This window comes from Salminus brasiliensis, chromosome 8 (assembly GCF_030463535.1).
Source record: "Salminus brasiliensis chromosome 8, fSalBra1.hap2, whole genome shotgun sequence".
NCBI lineage: Eukaryota > Metazoa > Chordata > Actinopteri > Characiformes > Bryconidae > Salminus > Salminus brasiliensis.
In genome coordinates this window covers 7,314,515-7,340,476 of record NC_132885.1, presented here as the reverse complement: position 1 = coordinate 7,340,476, position 25,962 = coordinate 7,314,515, and the positions used below count along the sequence as shown (strand labels likewise).

The 25,962-nt window shown below is 39.8% G+C and overlaps 1 protein-coding gene across 1 annotated transcript in view; it reads right to left on the bottom strand.

Moving 5' to 3' along the window:
* Positions 1-25,962, bottom strand: part of stat4 (signal transducer and activator of transcription 4) — a 65,061-nt gene that overhangs the window by 36,119 nt on the left and 2,980 nt on the right. Inside the window, exons 3-20 of the mRNA XM_072686234.1 lie at positions 25,203-25,338; positions 18,328-18,426; positions 16,661-16,753; positions 15,928-16,006; positions 14,758-14,843; positions 12,882-13,033; positions 11,822-11,980; positions 10,093-10,185; positions 8,120-8,179; positions 7,640-7,660; positions 6,386-6,479; positions 4,924-4,968; positions 4,605-4,688; positions 3,574-3,672; positions 2,430-2,565; positions 1,125-1,177; positions 933-1,027; positions 396-529 (exon numbers count right to left, since the gene is read on the bottom strand). Coding sequence (XP_072542335.1) covers positions 396-529; positions 933-1,027; positions 1,125-1,177; positions 2,430-2,565; positions 3,574-3,672; positions 4,605-4,688; positions 4,924-4,968; positions 6,386-6,479; positions 7,640-7,660; positions 8,120-8,179; positions 10,093-10,185; positions 11,822-11,980; positions 12,882-13,033; positions 14,758-14,843; positions 15,928-16,006; positions 16,661-16,753; positions 18,328-18,426; positions 25,203-25,338 — 1,718 coding nt within the window. The remainder of the gene's footprint in view (positions 1-395; positions 530-932; positions 1,028-1,124; positions 1,178-2,429; positions 2,566-3,573; positions 3,673-4,604; positions 4,689-4,923; positions 4,969-6,385; positions 6,480-7,639; positions 7,661-8,119; positions 8,180-10,092; positions 10,186-11,821; positions 11,981-12,881; positions 13,034-14,757; positions 14,844-15,927; positions 16,007-16,660; positions 16,754-18,327; positions 18,427-25,202; positions 25,339-25,962) is intronic.

The window sequence follows — 25,962 nt, the reverse complement described above, 5'->3', positions numbered from 1 at the left end:
GATTCATACTGGATTAAAATCACTCCTCAATTATTACTGACAGAGTGTAAAGACTAAACACACTGCAGATTCATACTGGATTAAAAACACTCCACAATTATTACTGACAGAGTGTAAAATCTAAACACACTGCAGATTCATACTGGATTAAAATCACTCCTCAATTATTACTGACAGAGTGTACAAAATAAACACACTGCAGATTCATACTGGATTAAAATCGCTCCACAATTATTACTGACAGAGTGTAAAATCTAAACACAATGCAGATTCATACTGGATTAAAATCACAAATCACATTAGACATCACTTTAATTTAACTTCCCCCAGTAAAATGAATCCAGCTGAAATCTCTTTTGAGCATTTCCATCCCACAGTGCAATGGGAGCACTCACCATTTTCCTGCTCCACCCAGGTGAACGTGATTCCTCCCAGGTGACTTTCGCTGAAGCGCAGCAGGAAGGTGCCGGGCTCCCTGTCCTTCAGCAGTGCCCGCTCCATCTCCTTACTTACAAAGCCCATGATGTAGCTACAACATCACAGCACAGCAAGTAATCACATACACAGTTTATTAATCACATAGAGAATCACAGCAAAGCCTTCTAATCATCACTGGCTCTCACTGCTCTCTAATGCCACCTGTTGGACACCTTTAAGAAGAGCATGCCTTTAAATCAGTTTAGCCCAAACAGGTCCTGCAGGGCAACCGTCCAGCATAGTTTAATGATGTTCCTGTTTAAACACACCTACCAAACCAGCAATTATTACTGATTACTGAGTCATGTTCAAACAGGTACAACACCTAACGTGCAGTGGTGCTGGATTCCTTTAAGATCTGTGCGAAGTAACTGAAGACCAGGTGGATTTTTTAAGGAAAGGTTTTGCAGATTTATTGTATTTAGTTATTGAGCAACGAGCAAATGATCTCTTACCCGTCAATCCAAACAGGAAGCAAGTGTTTCTTAATGAGCTCCAGAATGGAGTCCAGCCAAAGCCAGAAACTGAAGGATTTCCCTGGAATGTTTTCCTGAACCCAAAAAGAGCAACATCCTCACAAACAGAACTTTCAGAAACACTAATACCACAGACGTCAAATCAGTCGGAGTGGACGACAGTGGACTTACCTTGCAGAACTTAGACCAAGATACCTGGCAGTCGTTATAAGATGCATGTTGACCTTAAAACATAAAGGGGATCATTACAAAATACAGTTTATATAGTACTGTGCAGAGAATTTCGACACCTCAATCACATTACTTAAAGCTGTTTCTCTCAGCAATCAGGGATTTTGTTTACTGTAGAAGCTCCAGATCTCATCAGAACAGATGCATGAACATAAATCCAGTAAGAAGAAGAAACAAGAGCTTCTCATTCTGAAGAAAGAAAGTAGTGAGATCTTGTCGGTGAGCTAGTCTGAAGAACAGAGCTCGGTTCCTCCAGGTTTCTCCTGGACGCCCCCCAGTCCAGCCAGCACAGCGTGGAGGATGTGTTCAACTCCATCAGCAGCAGCAGCAGCAGCAGCAGCTCACCTGATTTACCATCATTAAGCCCTGATTTACCACCAAACCAGGTGTTGATATGAGGAGAACTCTAAATAATACTAGACTCCATGAGGAGAACTTTGGATATGTTCTAATGATGAACACAGTGATGGAGAACCACCACCACTTTCTGTAGGAGTGTTATTATCAGTGATTATTCTAATATATTCTAATATATTCTAATAAACTATTCTAATAAAACTATTCTAATAAACTCTTACTGCCCAGATAAGCAGCTTTATTTAATTTTTACAGGTGGCTTAAACTTTTGGACAGTAACAGAAGTAGATAAGGCCGTCTTAATATCCAACACTGTCCCCTCAAACCATTTTTTTTGTAGTTCTGTACACATCACATTTTACATAAATTTAAAAATGAGTACTAAGTCCACCAATCATGAAGATGGTCCATTTTAAATATAATTATCTTAATGGATTTACCTTTAGATACTGTATTAACTATATTGACCTCCTGAGATCCGGACATTTGCTTGGTATTCATTTTTAATTTCTCCTATTTGGGATTAGGATCTAACAAGTAGAAAAACTAAACTTAGTTTAGGAAGTCATTTTTGCAAAAAACAATGCCCTCATATGAGGCCAAAGGGTCAACGTTTAAAAAAATTAAGTATCATGGTGCAGAGAAGCAGAAATGTAATGTTCCCATATGAGAACGCAGGGTCTCAAGAGGTTAACCATAGCAACTTTACTATAAAAACTACAGTCTATGTCAAAAGTCAGGATTTTCCCAAAGATAGGAGGATACATTGGACTACTTACACAATAGTGACAAATACCAATCATATATTACAGATATTTGAGTGTTTCCAAACTTTTGACTCACCCTGTATTTATAAATGTATAGCACACCCATTCTCAGACACCTCACCTAGAAGTTTATCTCCCAGCATGCTCAGCTGCTCTTTATTGAGGCCTCGTCCAGCAAAGCTGGAGAACTGCCAGCTCAGCACCTCGGACAGCTGGCTCCAGCTAGCTCTGGGTGGATTACTGAAGAAGGGCAGGTTCTACAGAGAGAGGGAGAGAGAGAGAGAGAGAGAGAAGATATGGAAGACAAAGGTTTGGTTGAAAGTTGATAAGTGGGTTTTGAAGTGGTTCCCCGTTTCACAAGAGGCCACCACTGAACATCCCAACCACCTACTGGTAGGCACCCGAGACATCAATATTGGCCATGCTGCAAGAAGTGGAAGTACTTTCACCTCCTGAGACACTGCAGTCAATTATATGACCACAGCTGACTGGACAGGGCAATGAATTCCTCAAGACGAAATAAAAAGTGCAGGGAATCAGGCCAAGCCTCTTTATCTATACATCTCCAAACTGAAGACACATTGCTCACCATCACCAGTCTCACTGATCATGATGATCCCTCCGGTATGTATTGCAGTAAAATCTCAAGGTTATTTATCCTCTGAACTTGTTCCATCAGACCCAGTGTCTCATTACTTATGACCACATGGACACTTACAGCCACCAGTTTCCACAACAAGAATACGCCTAGTCTAGGACTAAGCTCTTTGGCCAATGGTGATTTACCAGTAAACTTTTTGGTCTAGTATTAAAATGAATACGATTCATACTGGATTAAAATCACTCCACAATTATTTCTGATAATTACAATGTTCTCCTGCTCTAACGTTCGCCTCTTGACCTCAATCTCTCCCAAACACAACAATAAATAAATAAATAAACAAACAAATACATAAATCACTAAGAATTGTAAGAAGCCGTTAAATTAAATATAGATTTATGTATTTATTTATTTTATTTTTTTATTTTTTCTGACATCCACAGTAAAGATTTAGAATTAAAGAGTCCTGTCCAGTAATTTACACAGGTGATTTTGCAGGACGCCAAACTCAGATCTAAAAGACCACAGGTCAGAACAGGTCAGTGTGATCTGCATTTTGTACAGGAGTAAAGCAACTGTTTGTTTTCTTAGCACTTCTTTATCCCACATTCTGCAAGCTGTGGTACATCAACTCTAATCATTACACGCATTTCACTGATCTCACCTTGGGCTCATCTGTCAGCAGGTTGTACCACATGACTGAAGCCCAGCCCGCTGGAAGCTGGCTTACATTGGAGATTACCACCAACGGCAGGGAGCAGGTCTGCACAGAGACAACAGAGACAACCCAGAATAAAAAAACAATAAAGTCAACCAGAGCATCCAAGCATGGAGTCTCCAAGCATCTCATCTTCTCTGCAATACTGATTTCTAACACTTTAAATGATTCATTCTACGAAACAGGTGCCATTTCCATGCTGCAACGTTAAACAACAGTCCATTATTTATAGACAAAAAAATAGTCACTGTGACGGGGTGGTACGTCCAACTGTTTTTATTCATTAAAGTCCTTTAATTGTTTTAATTTTTATTATTATTTTTAAAAAATGACATATCTTTGCTAGTTGGAACCATGCCTTCAGCATGTGATGGTTTGGGAGAAGACTGTAAGAGAGTAGGAAGCAATACCCCTCTCTGATATGTGGAGCCAGGAATGATAGTTGACAGGGTTTATGAGGGAGGTGATGGGGCGGTGGCGGGTTGCAGAGACTTGTCGTAGACACGCAAACAAGGTAGAGATGGAATTTATTGGACGTTAGATTAGGAAGGCGTTTCAAAAATAATATTTTACAAAAAAAGAGAATAAGAATTTTGAATTAATTAATTATTTCATAAATTAATCAATCATTTATAATTAAATAATTAACACAATTAATAGTTAATTAGAAAGTCCACTTGTGTGAAAAAGGACACACCAATAATCTTTAAAGGATAAAGTTCATAAAAGTTCATAAAAGGTAAGGTAAAAGATAAGGTTCATAAAAATTATATTATAATAATATGAAAATTCTACTTTAATTAATAGCTTTAAGCTTTGGCTTTAAGCTTTGGCGCTTTTTTGTGTTCAATGACTCTCATTCAACACTGGTACCTGTTTTGTAGAATCACACAAACACTCAATACACTTTTTTACAATACACTCAACAAGCATTTTTAAATATTTTTTTACACCATGAATTAACAGTTGAAACAGACCTCCAGGTCAATGTCCAGTCCCTGCAAGCACAGCATGGCTTCAAAACTGAGGGAGTGCAGCTCCTCTGTTACCGTTAGCGGACCCTGCAGTGGACAAGCAGCCTTCAGTACATCCCATCAGGTCAACCACCCAAGTTCCATTTACCCACAGTATCCCACCAAGCACAACACACACTGCCCTCTACTGTCCTGTATGTGCAACTCACAGACAGAGAAGACTGAAGGTATGGTGGAACTGACAGTAATGCAAAATGAGCTCTTTTTCATTAAAGTGCTGCAGCTGGAAACAGGTGGAAATTTGAAGAGGTTGTGTTCTCACCTCGTTTCCTTTGGCTCCACTCATGCATTTCTTCTCTTTCAGCTGCTGTTGAGAAGAAAGACTTATTATTTACCACAGTGACTCCTGTGCCATGCCCTGCACACCTCAGTATCTCTGCTCAAACACACTGAACTGAAAGGCTTGGTAGTCAGATGAGTCCTTAGAGGTGTTGCAGAAAGGGACGCTTTGACTACTTCTCTACTTCACAGATGATGACTGATGTATAGATAGTAAGTCTGTGACTTAGATTGGGGTGAACTTGCTCAGATGCAGTTACACAAGCCTATTTACCACCCTGTTACTGTTCCTCAGAATGAAACACTGATTTTGAGTCCCTTGATGATGGGCTTGTGAAGAAAACATACTCTGCTTTTATTGGCTGATTTACAGCACCGCAAAAACCCACAGCCACATAGTTAGCTTAGCCTAGCCTAGTTTCAACACTGTAACACGACTGGGTGCTATATTGACAAATGAAATCATAACAGATCCCACTGAAGTATGTATCGTCATGCTGGTAACAGTACTAGCCCAGCTTATAGCATCCCTGTGCTATTGTCACCTAGCATTCATACAGTAACAAGCTTGGTAATGAAGAAATTCTTCTATATTTGAGTGGCCAGAACCCAGGCCTCCATTCTTCATTCCTATAACTAAATACAGTGCTGTGAAAAAGCATTTACCCCAATGCATATTTGCATATTTATCCAATTTATCCCAGATCATTAAAAAGTAGTGTCCACTCGTCAGTTTGTTACCTAAAGCTCAAGCGCAGTTGGGTTATGCAGCAGGACAATGATCCGAAGCACACAAGCAAGTCCATCTCTGACTGGCTCTTGGGTCTTGAGTAGCTTGTATCCTACTAACATGCTGTGGTAAGACCGTAAATGGGAAGTTGATGCTAGAAAACCTTCCAATATAGCAGAAATAAAACAACTGGCCCTGGGTGGGCCAGAATTTCTCTATTTTGATGTTAACAGCTCACCGCAAGTGACAAATCACAAACGTTTGACTGCAGTTGCTACTGTAAAGAGTAGCTCAACCAGTTATTAGGTTTAGGGGGCAATTACTTTTTCCCATTGGTGATATGTGTTCTTAATAAAATAAATACATATCTTCAATACACTGGATGATCATAGTTTAAAGCTGCACTGTGTGTTTACTCATGTTGTGATCTTAAACACTGAAATGTGACATATGCTAAAATAGAAGACACTGGTTAGGAGCAAATACTTTTTCACAGCACTATATACTGTATTTCTCCTAAACCCACCTTCACAGACAGTCTGCACTGTTTTACACCTTGTTTTACAGTTTAGGACAGTATGGGATTTTTAAAAACTATTTTTGGGCATTTGGCCAGTTTGTTTCCAGTGATTGTATGCTAATTTTCAGCCTTTTAGGCTCAGTGTGTTATGAAAGTGTGTGTAATGTACACGTTTAATGATAAGCTGTCAAATACCAGATGTCTGAACTCCACTGATAAGCATCCATTCGAAGATTCCTCCACATCCATTACTTTGGTGTTGTTGGTGGGAATGAAGAATTGCCTGGTACTACAGAGAAAAAAGACATCCTGGTTAAAAGATAACATTAGGAAATATAACATATATATATAATAATAATAATTAAAATAATATAATATAACATTTTAATTCCATCACACCTAATGACATGACGTCATCGTCATTTGTGAGGAAGCGCACACATATTCAGAACAGGTCTTATAACTGATTTGTCTAATCAAAACCAGACAAGCATATTTATTTGGCCTTTAACCTATTCGAGCAGTGAACACACTCTACACACACACTAGTGATCAAACACACACGCCATTACTACGGCGACTTGGGGAGCAGAGAGGGTGAAGGGCCTTGCTCAAGGGTATCGAACCCACAACCCTGTCACCAGTGGCCCAGTGCTCTTACGGCTGAACCAACACTGCCCGTACATGCCCATGTTTGCTAAAATAGACTCCAGTGGAGCTTGAGCCCCCAAAAATGTAAAATAATGATTAGAGATGGCCTATCTGTAACTGTGTGAAGTGATCTCGTTAGCTGTGTTTGGGGCAAGTGAGTGTTTGAGAAGTTTGAGCATCTGGTGAGCTATTTCTAACGCTTATTTAAAAGCCTGGTACTTATTCATTAATTGGTTTTAACTGGTATCAGTAAGGTTTCAACTGTAGTTGTGGTGTCGTCCCAACTCTAAAAACTATTTATCAAGCCTCTGGTACTGTTTGAGATCCTTTTTGGGTGAGACATGATTGTCCCAAGGGTCACCAACACATCCACAATTCAGCTGATACTGATAATACAGTATGACCGCTCACGTTCAGGCGGCCCTTTTTCTGCTGATCTCGTTCAAAATCTAAATTTGTGGCACAAACATACTAAGGATGTACCAATTTTCTGCTGTACTAAGTTTAAGATGCGACAACAGCGCTGAGAGAGAACAGCAGACAGAGTAAAAGATCACATTAAAAATTTGAAATTTTGAAGAATTAGAAATTAAAGAAAATTATACATTTTGAAGACGGGGGTTTGTTTGGGTTAAAGACTTCCGATAAAGGTTTGTGTAAAGCTCTTTGCTTATCAACCTAATCGCCTCTAGCTATAGCGCCCCTTCCCCCACAGTCTCACTGTATAATACTCATACTGAGGCTTGGCCTAAAAACAACAGGAAGCTGCTGCTCTCACTGAGGTTTGGGTATACTTACACTTTGCCGCTTGGGAGGTCTCTGAGTACATAAACAACGAAAGAGAAGAAAAGACGTCAACAAAAACATTTAGCTCACACGTGAACTTCTGAAAGTGCCATGTGCCCGAGTAATGCGTGTCTCTTCAATTACAGAAGAGCTACCTAAGGCCAAATATATATATATATATATATATATATATATATATATATATATATAAAGAAAACATTACAGCAACAACTAAGCAATATAAATATTATATTATATATATATATATATATATATATATATATATATATATATATATATAATATTATAAAATTACATATGGATAAGTAAAAAAAACGATGACAATATTATTTAAACATTTTTTACAGATAATTACATTTAATTGACAATAATAAAATAAAATAAAATAAAAATACAAACAATAATACAATAATAATAATAATAATAATAATAATAATAATAACAATAATAATAAGGGTGAATGTTACTCACTTGTCAAATGTTGTCTTTACTTTAAGCTGATAATCTACCTCTGGTAGCTTAACCAGCAATCTGAAAAACAGATGAATAAAAAGAATACAGAAGCATGGTCTCATTTTAGGATGTTTTCAGCTGAATCCAAGCCCTCCTGCATCATACTTATGGGATATTAACATCATGGAATAATTTTCATGTTTGTTTTTAGGTCAGAGTTTGAATCAGTGTACATGCTGACGATGTTGTCCAGCTCTGCCAAATTCTCTTTCTCTCAGGACTGCTAATCAAATACACTGTAAAGAGGAAATTGTTGGTTTAACTTAAAATACAGTCAGGTCTGTAAGTGACAGGACAGATCTTTACCTCAATGGATTTTAAATTAAGCAGTCAAGATGGGACTGAAGTGCAGAATTTCAGCTTTAGTTCAGATATGTAAGTATATATGGCAGATATACATATAGCTCTGGAAATAATGAAGAGACCACCCTGCATTCTCAGTTTCTCTGGTTTTACTATTTCTAGGCAGTGTGTTTTAAGGAAATTAACATTTGTGTTATATTTCATAAACCATAGACAACATTTGCCCTAAATTCCAAATTATAAATATTTGCTATTTAGAACATTATATTATATTATATTATATTATATATATATAATGCAAAGAAATTAGGATAATAATTATAATGTAAAGAAGTTATTATTCAGATTTAAAAAACAGTATTAATATCTGAACTTTGAGAGCATCTAGAAATCACTATGGTGAAATAACCTTGACTGCCAATCACAGTTTTCATGTCTTGACAGGCTCTCCACTAGACAATCACATTGCTGTTGGGACTTTATGCTAGTCATAGTCTGCAAATTCAGCCAACTCAGCTACTCTTGTTTGATGAAATACCTGGAATAGAATGGCGGCCATACATGTAGAGATGCAAATAAAAAAAAGTGGTCTCTTAATGTTTTCCAGAGCTGTATATATATATATATATATATATATATATATATATATATATATATATATGAATTGCAGCCATTTCTTACATGGACTTCTATGTACTTTTCAACACTTTGATACAAAACCTGACTGCTTTCAAAAAATGACTGGCTGAAGGAACCCATGGTCAGCACAAAATACCAAGTGGTCACTCCTGAGGTGCGTAATTGCCAGGCCTTCATGCAGCCGCCTTCAGTCTTGTATTCAGTAAGTGAAAAGCTGCTCAACTGAGTTGAAGTCAGCTGACTGGCTATGCCATTTAAGAACCTTCCATGTCTTGAGAAGCTCCTGGGTTGCTTTTGCAGTATGTTTTGGGTTATTATCCATCTGTGCTGTGTGAACACATATGAGGCATCCAATGTCTTTTGCTGCATTGACTGAAGCTGAGCAGAAAAGGGGCTTTTCACATGTTCCCTCTCAGGCTTATTTGCCATTATTGTTTTTTTTTGTCTTACCAGAGGTTTTCATCCTGAAGTAACTCTCTGTATTGATTTTCAAGAAGGTTGATTGTAGACTATATGATATGCCAATGATATGAGGGTTCTTGACCTGACTAGAGGTCAGTTAATTGTCTGATTACTTTTGAGGCTCATCCAAAAACAGTTAATGCTTCATTTCAAATCCACTGAGCTGGTGTACAGAGATGAAATTACAAAAAGTGCGTCCAAATACTTATGGACTTGGATGTATAAGCAAGCAGGCTGCAATACAATGTAAGTTCATTTCATCATCAAATAGTAAGCTAACATTGCATTTGCTTCTTATTTATAGTCAAATAATGGCCCGTAGTCATGGCTGAAGACTTTTGCATGGTACTGGATGTGTACTTTTACTGGAGATTTTATGCAATTCTGCAAAATGATCAAAACCTACAGAATGCTAACAGAAGTCAACTGTCAACAACAGGAGCATGAAGAGTGCCTCGACAGGGAGCAAGTGGAACTGACTCACTGTGCTGTATTCCTTAAGTAGACGAGCAAAGTGTGTCCCATACCTGACTTTGGTGGTGAACTGCACTTGGGTCTTGATGATAAGGGGTTTCTGTGGGTGTGTAGGCATACATGGCTGCTTCTCCACCACAAAGGAACTGCGAAAAACCAACCAGCACTTCATAAATCAGATCAGAAACAGTGAAAGAGGTTACAAGGCTATCACGTTTACCAAAATTTGATATCTACCAAACTATCTCCCCAGTCGCATGCAGCCACTTCAAAGATTCCACCATCATGTGCATAAACAAGATCCACCAACTACATAAACCACCAGGCACATACACAACCCACACAGCAAAATCACCAGCGTTAAACTAAACCCAGCTGTGGTTAAGCAGGAGGCTGGCTTTCTTTTTCCAGGGCTGACTACACTAACAGTACAGTACAATGCATAAGGCATCTGTAAAGTCCTGATGTGGGCCTTAGGACAGTCAGTCACCATGCACACCATGCAGCAACTTTCCGAAACAAGGCAGAGGTGGTGGGTGTACGAAAGGAGGCCATTTGCACAGCTACAGGACATTTTTCCACATGTTCGCCCACACCTCACAGGTCAGGACAGGTCAGGTCATTATTTTCACAAAAAAATAAAGGTAGAGCTTTACTTTATAGAAGTATATAGGACTATGAAATAACACAAAAGTCATGTACTAAGTCTCTTAATTAATCATGGGTGTGTTTTGGGAAGTATCAGCGTGTCACATTGGGCACGCGCCTGTGCTGACAATTCACTGCCAAGACAGCAACGAACGTCGGACTGTTGACATCTGCCTAGGTTGTTTTCAGTCAGTGGGGCTCCTGTGTTTTTCGTTGCGGAGATACACACCAATACGCCAGAAATTTACCCTCCTAACGAGTCACCTCATTAGACACCAGCAAATGCACACACAGAGCCTGTAGAGAACTACTGCCATTAGATTAGGACTCTATGGGGCACATTAACATGGAGTGATTGGCACCATGCCTAATTCCAGGTGTGGGCTAGAGGGGTATAAACCCTCCCCAGCAGCATTGAGCTGTGGAGCAGTGGAACTGTGCTCTCAGGAATGATGATAGTGCTCCATCTAGATGATTGGGGAGTTGGAGATGAGGTGGGGTGGTGATCATCCAACATCCTGACCTCACTAATACTTTTGTGGCTAAATACAATCAAATCCCCACATCAACTCCATGACCTAGTAGAAACCCTTTCCTGGACAGTAGAAAAATAGCAGATAACTCTTTTTAAATTCCCGTCATTTGTGAAGAGAAAATTAATGTAGAGGTGTCCGGATACTTTTGTCCATATGGTGTATAACATTGTATAGTACTAGCATCATAATAAACATGGCTTTGTATGATTGAAACTAGTACTCCGAAACTTTTAACGATGAGGGCAAACTTTTGAACTGTAATGTATATTTTAATTATAAAATATTGTATCATAGTTTAATGTCTCTGGGTTCACAGTTTACAACATTGCCTGCCTGCACCTAAATTTAACAATGCTTTACTGTAAATGAGAGCAGAAAAATTAAGTGTCTGTGTACTTTCAGGTTGCCGAGGTTCCTTGTTTCGTTTTGCACATCGCCCATGCGGGCACATGCTTTCCACTTCTCTATTTTCCTCTTTCATGCACCAACTGCCTGAATAGAGTCTTATTATGAGCTGTGAACCAGATGACCCGGCTACTTTACTGTTGCTGTACACAGGCCCCAGAGATAAGGGTGACGCCTGACAGAGACCTCTTACCTCTTGATGAGATGGTATATGAGATATTTGACTTGTTCCTCCATCTGAGGTCTCTGCAGAGGGATGGGGTCACTCTCGTAGGTCACCTTCACGATAAGCTCACCCAGTTTGTCCAGCTGTCGTTTAATCTGGAACAAACTCTGGGCGGTCATGGTAAACCTTCAGAGACACAAAGAATAAGCAATATTAGACTCTTATTACCTTGTGGGATTCAGAAGGCAATGCCAACTTTGAAGGGACATGACGTGAAAATCCAGCAGAGCCAAGACATAGCTGTAAAATGGGCCAATTCCAAAACCCCAAAACTGTTACATCACAGTCTAGACAGATTTCTTTTTTACAGCTGATTTTACATACATCCAGCCCACTAGTGAAAGCTTCTCAAGACTAAACACAGCAGCCACTACAGGAGCAAGGCAAAAAAGGCTAAATGCTAAATGCTGCAACTTTTCCCACGTTTCCTATTTATGTATACCCTTTTTATATTATTTTCTTATTCAAAAATTGCTCTTTGGGTGTAACTGGGACCTTGAGATCATAATTTCATTCCACCTCATGTACCACACGTGATGCGAATGACGATGAAGCCTTTATCCTTTTATCCTTTATCCTTTAAATGCTAATGCTAGCCTGTCTAGAGAAGCAAAAAGTAAATATATATATGCTCAAATATATAGATCTACCTTGGCATCTTCTCAATATTACGCAGATTGGTGTATAATCCAACCATATATATAGATCATTTTAATCATAGTAATATATACAGTCAGTGTAGCCTCTTGCTCTTGGTCATACAGGTTGTGGATTCTTGTTACAGTGGAGGGTCTCCTGCAAGCCCTGTCCAGTGTACTGAGTCAAAGGTATAGAACCAAGGTGTATTAGAACGAAAGACTTCATTATTAAGAGTGGTTTTAAGGGTCAACCCTGAAAAACGTGTTAACAGCAATAAAAAATAGTGACACTAGCTTAGCTAGCAACTAGCAGCGCAACACGACAAGGCATAAACAGGCTCAGCACACTCCTGTGAGTAATCTAAGTGTTGGGTGGGGAGTGGCAGTACCAGTTCTGTAGCTGGTCGAGGCCGGTGAGGACAGGGCCTCCAATGCACGCGATCTGCTGCCTGCGCTTCCACTCCTGCAGCTCTGGCATTAGCTGAGAGGCCACCAGAGCGTCTATCTCCTTTATCACATCTGCCATCTTGGACAAAATCTCCTGTCAAGAGAACACAACAGATAAAAGTGAGGTAAAAGTAGCAATGCCATTCACAACAGACCTATGCTATGAGGAAACTGAGCTTGAAATGCCCCACGAAATGCCCCTTAACCCCTTAACACGCTAACAAGGCTTATTACACTCTAAGGTGTATTACTCAGTAATTACAGGGACTTCTGTACAAACTGGTGAGGCTATTCTTTTTAAAGGGTTAAGTGATTAAATACCATGTTTATTTGAGAATACGTTGAGGACAGCTTGACAGTTATATCACATTAATGCCACATTGTTAAAAAAATGAAGGTGCTGCAAAAGGTTCTTTAAGTGATGCCATGGAATCCATTTTTGTAAAAGAGATATACAGCATGTGTGAAGGACCCTTTAAAGATTTAACCATTTGGACCCTGCGTGCAAGCCCACATTTTAGTTCTTCAGTCTCATAACTACATTACTGTCATAACTAACATCAGTTTTATAGGCCCTAAAATAGAACCCTGGGGGACTCCACAAGATGTGCTTAATGAAATTGTGGCAAAATAATTCACAATAGTTTCTGCATTAGATTTAAAAAGGGAATAATAAGGGATTAAAAAGGCCAGTGTAAAGGTTCTGCATACTCAGTTCTTTTACACAGTTTATAAATGGAACCTATATGGGGCATCGCTCCAAGAACCCTTTGTAGCACCTTCACCTAGGAGAACATGTTTGCTAATACAATCACATACCATCTGATTTTGAACCCTGGTGTTTAGGTTACATTATAGTCAGGCTTTTCTGATATTGATTCTTAAACCCTGAGCATTTGGATATTCCATGCCAAATTCATTGAACTGTAATAACACTCACACAAAATATAACGCAATGTACTTAAGTCCAGTTCATAAAGCGTAAATACAGTGGCATTTTAGAACGTGCCACTCCCTCGTTACATGTGCTCTCAGTAACAGCCAATTAGAATTGACATGTTATAGAGCTTATGCAAATGAAATAGCAATGCTTCACCTGTTTGGTTGCCTGAAAATCTCACAGTCAGAGCCATGGATTTAAATATAATGGTAAATACCAATCACAGTCAAACGCGATGGCAAGATAAAAGAAGTAAGTAGAAAGTAAAAGTATGGATGCCAGATATACAGGCCTTTTCTGTGAAGTTCAGTCCAAGCACTGTTAATCAGCTGAGCGGGTGTATGTGCCTCAGGACGTTGGTGTGGTTTGTGTATCAGTAGTGCAAACGGGGGGAAAGCACAACAGTGCCACATTTCATGCAGACGGTAAAACACAGCGATATTGATTATGACCGATTTTAAATCGGTAAGATGTTCTAGCTGTGCTACATCCTGAGAAAAACTCATAATGTCTGCCGTCAGGTCATTGAGCATGTCTATGATTGTAGTGCACGGTACTGCAGAGCGAAAATGAAATTGGTTAGATTAGTAGCACTTGTTTATGACAGGAAATTTTTGTGTAGGCCGTGAAAACAATGCCCAGAGAGTGCACAGAGCAAGACTGAGGTGTGAAAACCACACTTGTGTCATATCATATCAATTAGGCTCTAAAACAAAGGGACTCAGCAAGTCAAGGTAGGGAGATCGTGACACTTACGATGAAAAGGCATAGCTCTGAAGATCAGACTCATACACCCCGGCCATTTGCGACCGAAAGCTACGAAGAATAAATGCTCTAGGACAAAGAACAGGGGCTCTCTGATGGACCTCTCTACTCACCTTCCTTTTAAAGTCCAGGCGGTTGAGTATTTCCTGTAGGGCCATGACTTCTTGTTTCATGTTCTGAGAGTTCCTCTCCACTGGGTCTGCAAAAACAAGCAGAGGTTAAGCGATATGAGGAAAAATCAATCCCATGATTCCATAAATACAACTAATATAGCAGCTTTACAGTTGATTTGATCAGATTGTATTTCATTGAATGGGCTATTATTTTCTAACACAATCACAGTCAGCAGAGAAAGTGAGCAGTTTCAAGAGTTCAAGAGTACCACCATTTAGTCCAGTCAAATCAAACCTGAAACGCTCCAGCTGAGACATTATTAAACCCCCATTATTAAACACTGTGTGTATATATATATATATTTATATATTGTGTGTGTATATATATATACACACACACACTACACAGCGTCTTCAGCCTGCTGCCATCAGGAAGGAGACTGCAGAGTCTCCAGACTACATTTACATTGATGGTGACACTATTATCCAGAGTGACTTACAAGGTAACTCGTATTACAGTGTGGGCCAATGCAGTGTTAGGAGTCTTGCCCAAGGACTCTTACTGGTGCAGTGCAGCACAGTCACCCAGACCAGGAATCGAACTCCAGTCGCCCACATGGTGTGGTAGCTTACTGTCCGGTAGTCGTGTTATCTGTTGTGCCACACCAGTCACCAGGCTAGAACCAGCAGAGTGATGGATGGCTCGGTCCCCCAGGTAGTCTGGATGCTCAACTCTCCCCTTTTCCTTTTACCCCCTTAACATTACAAACGATGGATCCAGCACAGCAGTATCACACAATCTCAATACTGAACTCTGCATCATCAAGAACCGGTCATGCACCTGTCACAAGCTTCAATTTGCACTGCTGCTTATATCTGCACTGACCATACCCAGATATTTAATTACTTTACTTTACTTTCTATGTTATTTCACGGAGCTCTATACATATACTTCATTCGTACACTTCATAAGTACATGGCTGCGTATGCCACTTTACTTCTGATGTCAGTGTCAGGGGCCGCTATCGATTAATCATACAAACACTTTGTTATTTAATTTTATTGTTTAATTAATTGTTTAAATGATATTTATTGTTGCACCATGGGTCTGAGATGGCTTAACTGCAGGGCTTTCCTGTGGTACAGAGTTTGGTATGATGGTTCACTCACCTCGAAGCTGGAGGGTTTTGTAGCGAAAGTCAAAATCATCCTGCATGTCTTCCAGATGCTTCACAGCCTGGTCCAGAAGCTGAACAAGACACACACACACACACACACACAATTAATAACATCCTATTCACAGTCCCTTTCTTATCTCATTGACCATTCTGTTACATTACTTTCACTGAACAAATCAGAGCTGAATCCCTCCACCCTTCTCATATATATGCTATTTGGACAAAAGTATAGGGACATCTGGGGCAAATGTATTGGGGCAGTAACTGTCTCTACTGTCCATGGAAGGTTTTCTACTAGACTTTGGAGCATTGCTGTGAAGATTTGATTGCATTCAGCCACAAGAGCTGCGTTAGTGAGTCAGGATGCTGGATGCTCATCGCCAACTAATCCCAAAAGCACTGGAAATAGCTCCACTGCTCCACAGCTCAATGTTGTGGGGCTTTATAGCCCTCTAGCCCACACCTGGCATTAGACATTCATGTTTATCTGCTCCAGAGAGTCCTATTCTGTTGGCAGTACTTGTCCTTAGGGACTAGACAAGCGAGAAGATATGATATGAGAAAAGAACTCTTTATTATTCTGTTCTTAATCCTAATGCAGATGCTTCCGATCTCACAGGGGTCTATGAAACTGATGCCAATTAAGACAGCATTGTTGTTCAGGGAGTGACAAAGTGTGAGCTTACATACAGGATGTGAGGGTTAAACCAGACAAGTGTCCTCACCTGCACGCTGCTGCGGATCACAGCCACTCTGTTGTCCAGGTTTTTCTGCTTTTCCAAAGCTGCTGAGTTTTGCATAGACTTCTCCAGTGGACCCTGCCAATGAGGTTTGCAGTGATTGCAAGATGATGAACGAAACACAGAGAATGTGATTCAGAGAGATAAGAAAAGACTGCCAGTGATTCATGAAATCAAGTCAAGTCAAGTCAAGTCAAATTTATTTGTATAGCTTTTTACAACTGTTGTCGTCACAAAGCAGCTTTACATAATTAGTACTTAATAAAGAACAGAGACAGAGAAGAAAGAAGGAATAACATGAAGCGTCAAAGAGCGTCAAATCCTTGCACAAGATTAAGGAAGCTTTTGTTTTTAAGACAAAATGGGACAAAAATGGAGAAATATAAAATATAAATATAAAATTCCCCAAAAAGTAACTTAACATGAGAACAAAAAAATACATTTATTTTACAATTTATATAATTGTTAATAATGTATTAATTAAATATTAATCATATTTATAAAATATGGCACATAGCAATTATGGCCAGATCATAACTGAAATTTGACATAATGAATAACTCACTAAAACATGGATGTATACAGTATATGCAGCCTAATGCAAAGAGTTTTGCACCCCTGGTCAAATGACACAAGTGAAAATGGGTCAACAAGACATTTAATACACATCCATATTTTTTATTTATTTGATTAATTTAAGCGATACTTAATGTGCCATTATGTTTATGTGTTAATGTTTGTGTATGTTAAAGTAAGCAAATGCACAGGATTTATGCTTTAGAAATGCTTAGCATCTCTGTAGATGATGTGCTAAATAGGGTGTCCAAACTTTTGCACATATTATATATATACATATTCTTATGTGTGTGTGTGTGTGTGTAGTCCATCTGTTTCTCTGCATACTTTGTAAGCCTCCTTTCACCCTGTTCTTCAATGGTCAGGACCCCACAGAGCAGGTAGTATATGGGTGGTGGGTCATTCTCAGCACTGCAGTCACACGGACAGGGTGGTGACGTGTTAGTGGGTTAGTGGGTGTTGCACTGCTATGAGTTGATCAGAGTGTTTATACACCTCAGTGTCACTGCTGGACTGGGAACAGTCCACCAACCAGAAATATCCAGCCAACAGCGTCCTATGAGCAGCGTCCTGTGGGCAGCAGCGACCTGTGGCCACTGATAAAGGACTAAAGGACGACCAACATCAACAAACTGTGCAGCAACAGATCAGAGCTTCTGTCCAACTAGGAAGGAGTGTCCAATAGAGTGGACAGTGAGTGAATAGACACAGTGTTTAAACACTCCAGCAGCACTGCTGTATCTGATCCACCTCTACACTCACTAACACACTCGTCACAAAGTCAGTGTTACTGCAGTGCTGAGAATGACCTACAGAGAGCTCCTGTATAGTGAGTGAGGTAATAATGAGCAGTGAGTGTAAAAACAAGGAGGTGGTTTTAATGAAGTGGCTGAAAAGAGGAGAAAGAGCCCTCTGCATCACTTCAGCATTAAAGGAGGAGCTGCAGGCTGAGTACGTGGTCACAGATGTGTTCCTTTAGAAGCTCATGTTCCTTACTGACTCAATCTTCACACAATTCACTGAATTCTGGTTTTCCGTGACGTGGCCCCTACATGGCCTCTTGAAACTACTGGTACCTGTTCCTGCATACTGGCAGCAGATATGATGCGCCTCTCTTCTCTCAGACAGTTGGAGATGACGGCGGACAGATGCTGAGGGTTGGCTTTGTATCGCAGCTGCAGGAGAAGAAAACAAGATTTTACCCATATTAGTCACACCATCTGAATTTACCTCTGATCCGATGATCTGGAGGACCTGCAGACAACCTTTCAAATAGGTCTCCTCATTTTGGTATAAGTGACTTACTTTACCCATACATTTACCATATGACCTACAATAGAGGGGAAAGCCCCCTAGAGCAGCTTTGGGGTAAGATGGCTACAGCTGTCAGCTTGAATCAGGCAGTAAATGGCATTTACGGCATTTAGCTGATGCTCTTACCCAGAGCGACTTACAAGGTAACTCATATTACAGAGGTTGGCCAACGTACTGCCGGGAAGTCCTGCCCAAGGACTAATTGATGTAGTGCAGAATAGTCACCAAGACCGGGAATCGAACCCCAGTCTTCCACGTGGTGTGGTAGTTCACCTGCAGGTAGGGGTGTTATCTGTTGCACCACACCAACCGGTCAGGCAGCTACACGTACAGTCTAATGCAAAGGTTTGGGCACCTTGGAAAATTACACTGCTGCACATTCTGTTAGTATGATAATAAATAAATATATATATATAGATCATTGCTGTCCAATAAAAAACATGTATCTCCAAACAAGCTTTGAATGGAAGTCTATGTAAAATAAAAGTTTATTCCAAGTAATGTAGAGCATTTCTATTGGTCAATTTCATCAGAATTATCTACACAGTGTACATAAGCAGCTACAGGGCTCTAATAATGGAGTCAACTCAAAACGGACAAAAACTACACATGCTTGTTTGGGGTTTTTTTTTGACAGCAACCATATAAATAAATAAATAAATAAATAAATAAATAAATAAGTATAAATAAATGTGGCATGTGCGAATGTAATGGTACATTAAAAAAATAAATCCATAAAATAAACAGCAGTTCTTTCATTATATTTATTTATTTATTTACATTTATATATATTTTTATATTTATTTTATATATCTTTGTCACGCTCGTGTGTGACAAACTCTAGGGTGGTAATTATCCGACACCCTGACCTGGCACACCCTAATCTAATAGAAAGCCTTCCCTGGACAGTGCAGATACAGCATCTCCAACAAAAGCATAAAAGGATAAACTAATTTTTAATGCGCTTGATTTCAGAAGAAACAGTGAAAGAGCAGGTGTCCCAATACTTTTGTCCTTTTAGTGTATGTTTCTCCATGATCATCGTGATGCAGACCTCAGTAACTGACTGCTAAAAAATCAAGTTGCATCATTGGAACATGTCTCAAACAGTAGGCAGAGCTACTGTAGGCAGAGCTCCCAATGTCGCAAATTTACAAGAGGGCTGTCGGGAACCTGCCGAGTACTTCCCGGAATCGGCGCCAACGAGGAATGTGGTTCTACAGGAGTGATGTAATTCACTAGCGAAAGCAAAACAGAGCTGCTGTCTATCCATGTGTGACCTTCTTCATTAGATATCAGCGCCAAACCTGTGGAGAGACTCCCTCTAATATCGGTGGAAAGACAACGGACCAGATTAGTCCTTTCCAGATATCAGGGGAAAGTTCTGACACAGAAAAGACAGTGTGTGAAATGTGAAAAACACATAACTGCTGGGCTGTTTTGGTCGCCCCACGCTTTGCCCTTTCACTTTGTTGTCTGGTGCTTGGGCAGGCATGGTAACACAACATCCAACTACATGCAAATGATCTGCATTGAGAAAAAGCCCTGACATTTGACTCTTCTGAGTTTACAGTCATCCATCCAGAAATCCCCAAATCCACCCACCTGCAAAATCACCTCTCTCTGAGTAACTGACAACCCTCCGGTATATCTGATAAACATCAGGGCAGTTATGATCTCGTGTTACGCGGCTTTTCAGGAACTTATTAAAAGACCCGACACATCAGCTAACCCATCTTTACTGTCTGGCCAAAAACATAGCTTACTGAATTCACCGCCCCCTGCCCCTCGCCCCTCATATATCATCTAGTCAATTGTGTAAAGGAAATTATTTGCAGCCTTTTTTACGAAGCCTGACAACCGTACTTCTCGATGATGTTTAGGGTTCACATGAAAAACAGGTGAGCGCAGACAGAGGCAGGAAACCACAGCTGAATTCTGCTGAGGTAAATTTCCACTGATCGCTGAGCAAAACGCTTCCACAAATCTCCTTCCACATAACCAATTTACACGCTTACTTTACAGAGAAGAGCGACTTCAGCAGGCAGAGAACCACTGAAACAGTCAGACGAGTCTCTGAGCTGTCGCGGTTCAGTGCTGGAGCATTGACTTTATTAAAGAACCCTTGAGGAACCACTGTTTTAGAGCGCATGGCATCAGTCAGAGACCTCGTTTCTCGCAGGTGCAGGACTGTGCTGTAATACTCTTCAATAATAGGGGGTGTACTTGTATATTTTATAGGTTTTATAATATATAATGTTAATGTTCTAGGAGGAACCTTAAACCAGGGTGGAATAATGTTCTGCTTAGAATGTAGAAGATACAGTTTGTGAGTAAAAAAAGTAAGATTTGTGAAGATCTGAAGAACCTTCACATAATGTCCATGTTCCACTCTGGTTTTAAGGTTCCTTTACATAATGTTAATGTTCTAGGATGAATCCTTACACCAGTGTGGAACCACTTTTTACCCGGAGTGTAGAAGAACCATGTTTTAAATTTTAATTAAAACAAATACATTTAATTACATCAAGAACATTTACATCATGTAAATGTTCTAATTATTAGGGTTTAGGTTTTAGGGTTCCTTCATATAATGTTAATGTTCTAGGAGGAAGCCTTAAACCAGTGTGGAACCACTTAGTATCAGCTGAATGATGATCTTCTCTACAAAATAATTTTCCAAAATGGTTCTATATAGTGGCAAAAATCCTACCTAGAACATTTTTGCTCAGAGCCTAGAACTACTTTTTACTAGAACGTAGAGAAACCATTAAAAAAACAACATCTGTGAAGATCTGTAAAGTAAATGTTCTACACTGGTTTAAGGGTTTCATATAATGTTAATGTTCTAGAGGGAACCCTTCCACCAGTGTAGAACCACTTTTTTGCTTAGAGTGTAAAAGAACCACTTTTTGAACAAAAGAAAATAACAAATCTGTGAAGATCTGAAGAACCTTTACACGATGTAATTGTTCCACTCTGGTTTTAGGGTTCCTTCATATAATGTTAATGTTCTAGGAGGAACCCATAAACCAGTTTTGAACCAGTAGTAGAACCACTTTTTAAATGTTAAAAAAGAGATCTGTGACTGTCTGAGCAACCTTCACATCATGTAAATGTTCTACACCATGTAAGGGTTCCTCCTGGAACATTACCATTATGTGGAGGTTCTTTAGGTTCTTTAAAGTTGTCACGCTCACAGTAATCTCAGGTACAATTCATTTAGAGAATTGGTCTCTTGCAGGTGCAGGGCTGTGCTATAATACTCTGAACTCTTGCAAATAATGTGGGCTTCTCAGAGCCCGACGTCACCAAACTCCCACCATTCCCCCATCCTATGGCTCTCTTATTGTGGGCTTATTTGGACATGGACTAGATAGACTAGGTATACGTGGTTTTGCTGTTTTTGCACCATATATGTATGGTGATTCTGCACCTTGTTATATTTGCAAAATGCTACTATTTGCACTACTGGAAGATGCTGACTGCATTTCATTGCAACAACAATGGCACTGAATCTATCTAGCTATCTATCAACTCTACATCTAAGCCCAGAACCATGATGAACCTTTATTTATAAGAGCGTACGTTTGTAAACAAGGGGCTTTCTACTCTACACTCTTAAAAATAAAGGTGCTTCAAATGGTGTTTGAGAGATGCCACAGAAGAACCATGTTTGGTTCCATGAAGACCTGTGTTTGTAATAGAGAGGTGTGAGTGTGAAGAACATTGTAAATGGTTCTTCAAGGGTTCTTTAATAAAGACAAAGCTCCTGAAATGAAACATGACAACTTATAGAATCATTATAGAAGACCTGAATGGTTCTTTACCTGCTGAAATTGCTGTTCTCTATAAAAGAACCTTTCAAAATGGTTCCTTATAGCAGCAAAAACACTACCTAGAACCTTTTCTACTAAGAGCGTAGAACTACTTTTTGAAGAAGAAGAAGATCTTTTTGAAGATCTGGATGTAAATGTTCTACCCTGATTTAGGGGGTTCTCCATATAATGTTAATGTTCTAGGACAACCCTTATACCAGTATGGAACCACTTTTTTGCTTGGAGTGTAGAAGAACCATTTTTTTTAAATGTTAAAAAAGAGATCTGTGACCGTCTGAGCAACCTTCACATCATGTAAATGTTCTACACCAATGTCAGGGTTCCTCCTGGAACATTACCAATACCACTGTAAGCAGGGTTGTCACACTTCTGCTGTCTACAAAGAACATTTCAAGACTCCTTTCGCTTTCAGAGCTTTCAGAACTTTCAGAGCTTTCAGAGCTGGAGACATGTCTGACATTGTTAGACGTTGCTGGACCTTCTCTGCATGCCTCAGTACCCAACTACGACAGCCGTGCTAACCGCAGAAGGCCATTTATTTACATACACACGCTGTCCTCTCAGTTCCCCCTATGCACGACACCAAACAGCACACCATGTTCAAATGAGTGAGGCCTCCCCAAAGACGCAGGAAGTGGTGAGAATCATTAGCTGAGATGCACAGACATACAAGCGGAGCAACACGTGCCGCAGGAACATGTGTGATTAGGTCAGCGTCGGTTAGACGGGCATGAATGGAAGGAAGAGTGGTGACATGATCAGGTGTTTCCATCCCAGGCTGTCAGGTTTACAGTAATGCAGATACAGTCTCGATGCAGAGAGTTGAACAAAGTCTAAAGTTCAGTTCAGAGCACCTGCAGATGCAACTCACTCCTTCCTCTGGAAGCAGATACAACAAACTTAGCGTATCTCTAGACCTAGGTCCAGGATTGTGTTGGGACTGCCAACTCCAGCTGTAGCTACTAATGCAAAGATCCTGGGGGGGCATCTTACTTTCTGGACCAGAATTTTCCATCTCTACTCCTTCTAGACTTCAGATCCTGTATTCATAAAACTTCTCTGAGCAGTAGTGCTGATCTAGGATCCAGTTTCTCTGTGATTTATGATGACCTTGCTGACAGGAGCAGATCCTAGCTCAGAACTCCTCCTTTGAGAAGCTTTACGAATGCAGGCCCAGATCTACAACCCCTTTAGACAGCGCTAAGCATACGTCGGTCATCTTGCATATGCATGACTGTACTAGTGTACATTGTAAATTTGAAGAACCTTATTAAAGAATGTTCTAAACTAATGAAATGTTTTCATCTAGAACTGTATGTCCAGGCCCAGAACCCTTATGGGAATTCTACAGCAGGTTCTTTGGGCCATACCACTTTTGGCTCCATAAATAACCACATTTGTAATACAGATGTTATACAGAGTGAGGAACCTTTTAAAGGCCTAAAGAACCTTCACTTAATGTAAAAGTTCTTTGCCAATTTAAAGGTTCTCTTCATATCTCTATTGCATTATTATGAAATTATTATTTATGGAATCTAAAGCGCTTCCTCAACGGTATCACTCAAAAAACATCTAAAGCACCTTAATTTGTAAGAATGTAGTGTAGACTTAAATCTTTCCCATCAAGAGCAAATTCATAAAAGTCATACAGAACTACCTGCACACAAGTCCATTCATCTTTAGATACATCTAAATATTGTAATTATGTAAAACCTGTAAGCCTGTAAAGAACTAGAATAATGCTAGGGTTTAAAATGAGGGCTCTATCACAGCTGTTAGTGTTAAATGTGTGAGTGTGACTAACAGTGTTAATTTAACCCTTTTAACCGTTTGCTGTGGTTGTAACCGAAACCTATTTTAAGTGACTAAAAACTTTTAAAGTTTTAGTTACTAGCTTTACTGACATTCTTCAATAAGCCACTGCATTACAACCTAATACTAATATAGAGAAGGTCCCCCTTGTGCTGCCAAAACAGCCCTGACTAGTCAAGGCATGGACTCCACAAGGACCTCTGAAGGCTGAAGGAGATGTCCGGCAGCTAAACTAATGTTAGCAGAAGATCCTTTTAGTCCTGTACGTGTAAGTGAGGTGGGTGGGGCCTCCACGGATCACAACAGACCCTGTAACCAGTCCACCGGTTGGAGCCCTTTTGGAGGGTACTGACCACTGCATACCAGAAACACCCCACAAGACCTGCCTGATGTTTTGGAGATGCTCTGACCCAGTCATTGTCTAGAACAGCACAGTCTGGTTCTTGTCAAAGTGGCTCAGATTCTTATGCTTAACAACACATCATCCCCTTCAAGACCTGACTGTTCACTTGTTGGGTAAAACGTGGATCTCACCCCTTTGGAACCAGATCATCAATGTTATTCACTTCAGGTGTTGGTGGTTTTATTGTTATGGCTGTTATGGTGAATGACTGGCAGTTCTCAGAGGTTGTGATTTATAAACACCAATAAACAGCAGAGAATCACAGGTTTCATTAAAATAGAGTCAGTGCATTGGGGGTGGAGCCACCCTGCTGCATGTTTTCCATGATATCTTCTTATTTATTTATTTTTTTTACTTTATCAGTGATTTTTTTTATATCAGCAAATATTATCATGGCCATTAGAATGTGGTCTTGATGGTTTTACAGCCTACATGTGTCTGTAATACAGTTTTGAATGGTTGTGTATCACTCAAATTAATAGTCTAACCCCCCTCTAGACCTCTTTGAGACATTACACTTCCCATTACAACAGCACAATACAAGACAAGCAGGTCAGCAGCGTCCGGTGCCCAGCTCTCTTACCTGGATCTGGTGGAATATTCTCTTCAGGTTGTGTCTGTGCAGAAAGTTCTGCTCCTGGGTGCAATGCCTCTCCAGCTGAATCAGGAAGTTGTTGAAGAGCACTGTAGCCATGGCCTCATGGTTTGTGGCTGTTTCCCTTCAGAAAACATCACGGGTCAATGTGTAATTTTATCAGATCAGATAATAAAACCATGCTCCTCAAAGGTCTTTGATGACTTCATTTTACGATGCTCACCTAATGTCCTTCACCAACCAGCCCCATTGAAGGTCTATAGGCTAAAAAAAGGGGCAGCCCACTGTCACCACATCCTGCTACCCACGAACTACAGCCTGTTTTCTACACCTCTTCAGGAAACGTGGGCTTATTACACTGATTAATCTCTCTAATATCTTTATTTAGCCAAAATGCCTCGTGACTGTGTTCTTACGCTCTAATAAACTCTCATTCTGGGGGTTTGTGAAGTAGGGCTGACCTAAACAGGCCTATTGTTTATATCAGTATATCATGGCATTGCCGTTCAGTTTTAGTGATATTTTAGAAGTGTACATACTTTTAAATACTTTTAAATTATAAAATTATTTCCATGATATAATGCCTGTTAAACAGTTCGGTTTTAGAACTTTACAGATAACAGATCACAGGTATTTAGCCTCATTTGTTATAAAAGGCTAGTTTAAAATCTATATATCAATAAATGGATAAATAAAGACAGGTAGATAGATAGACAGACCGACCGACCGACCGACAGACAGACAGATA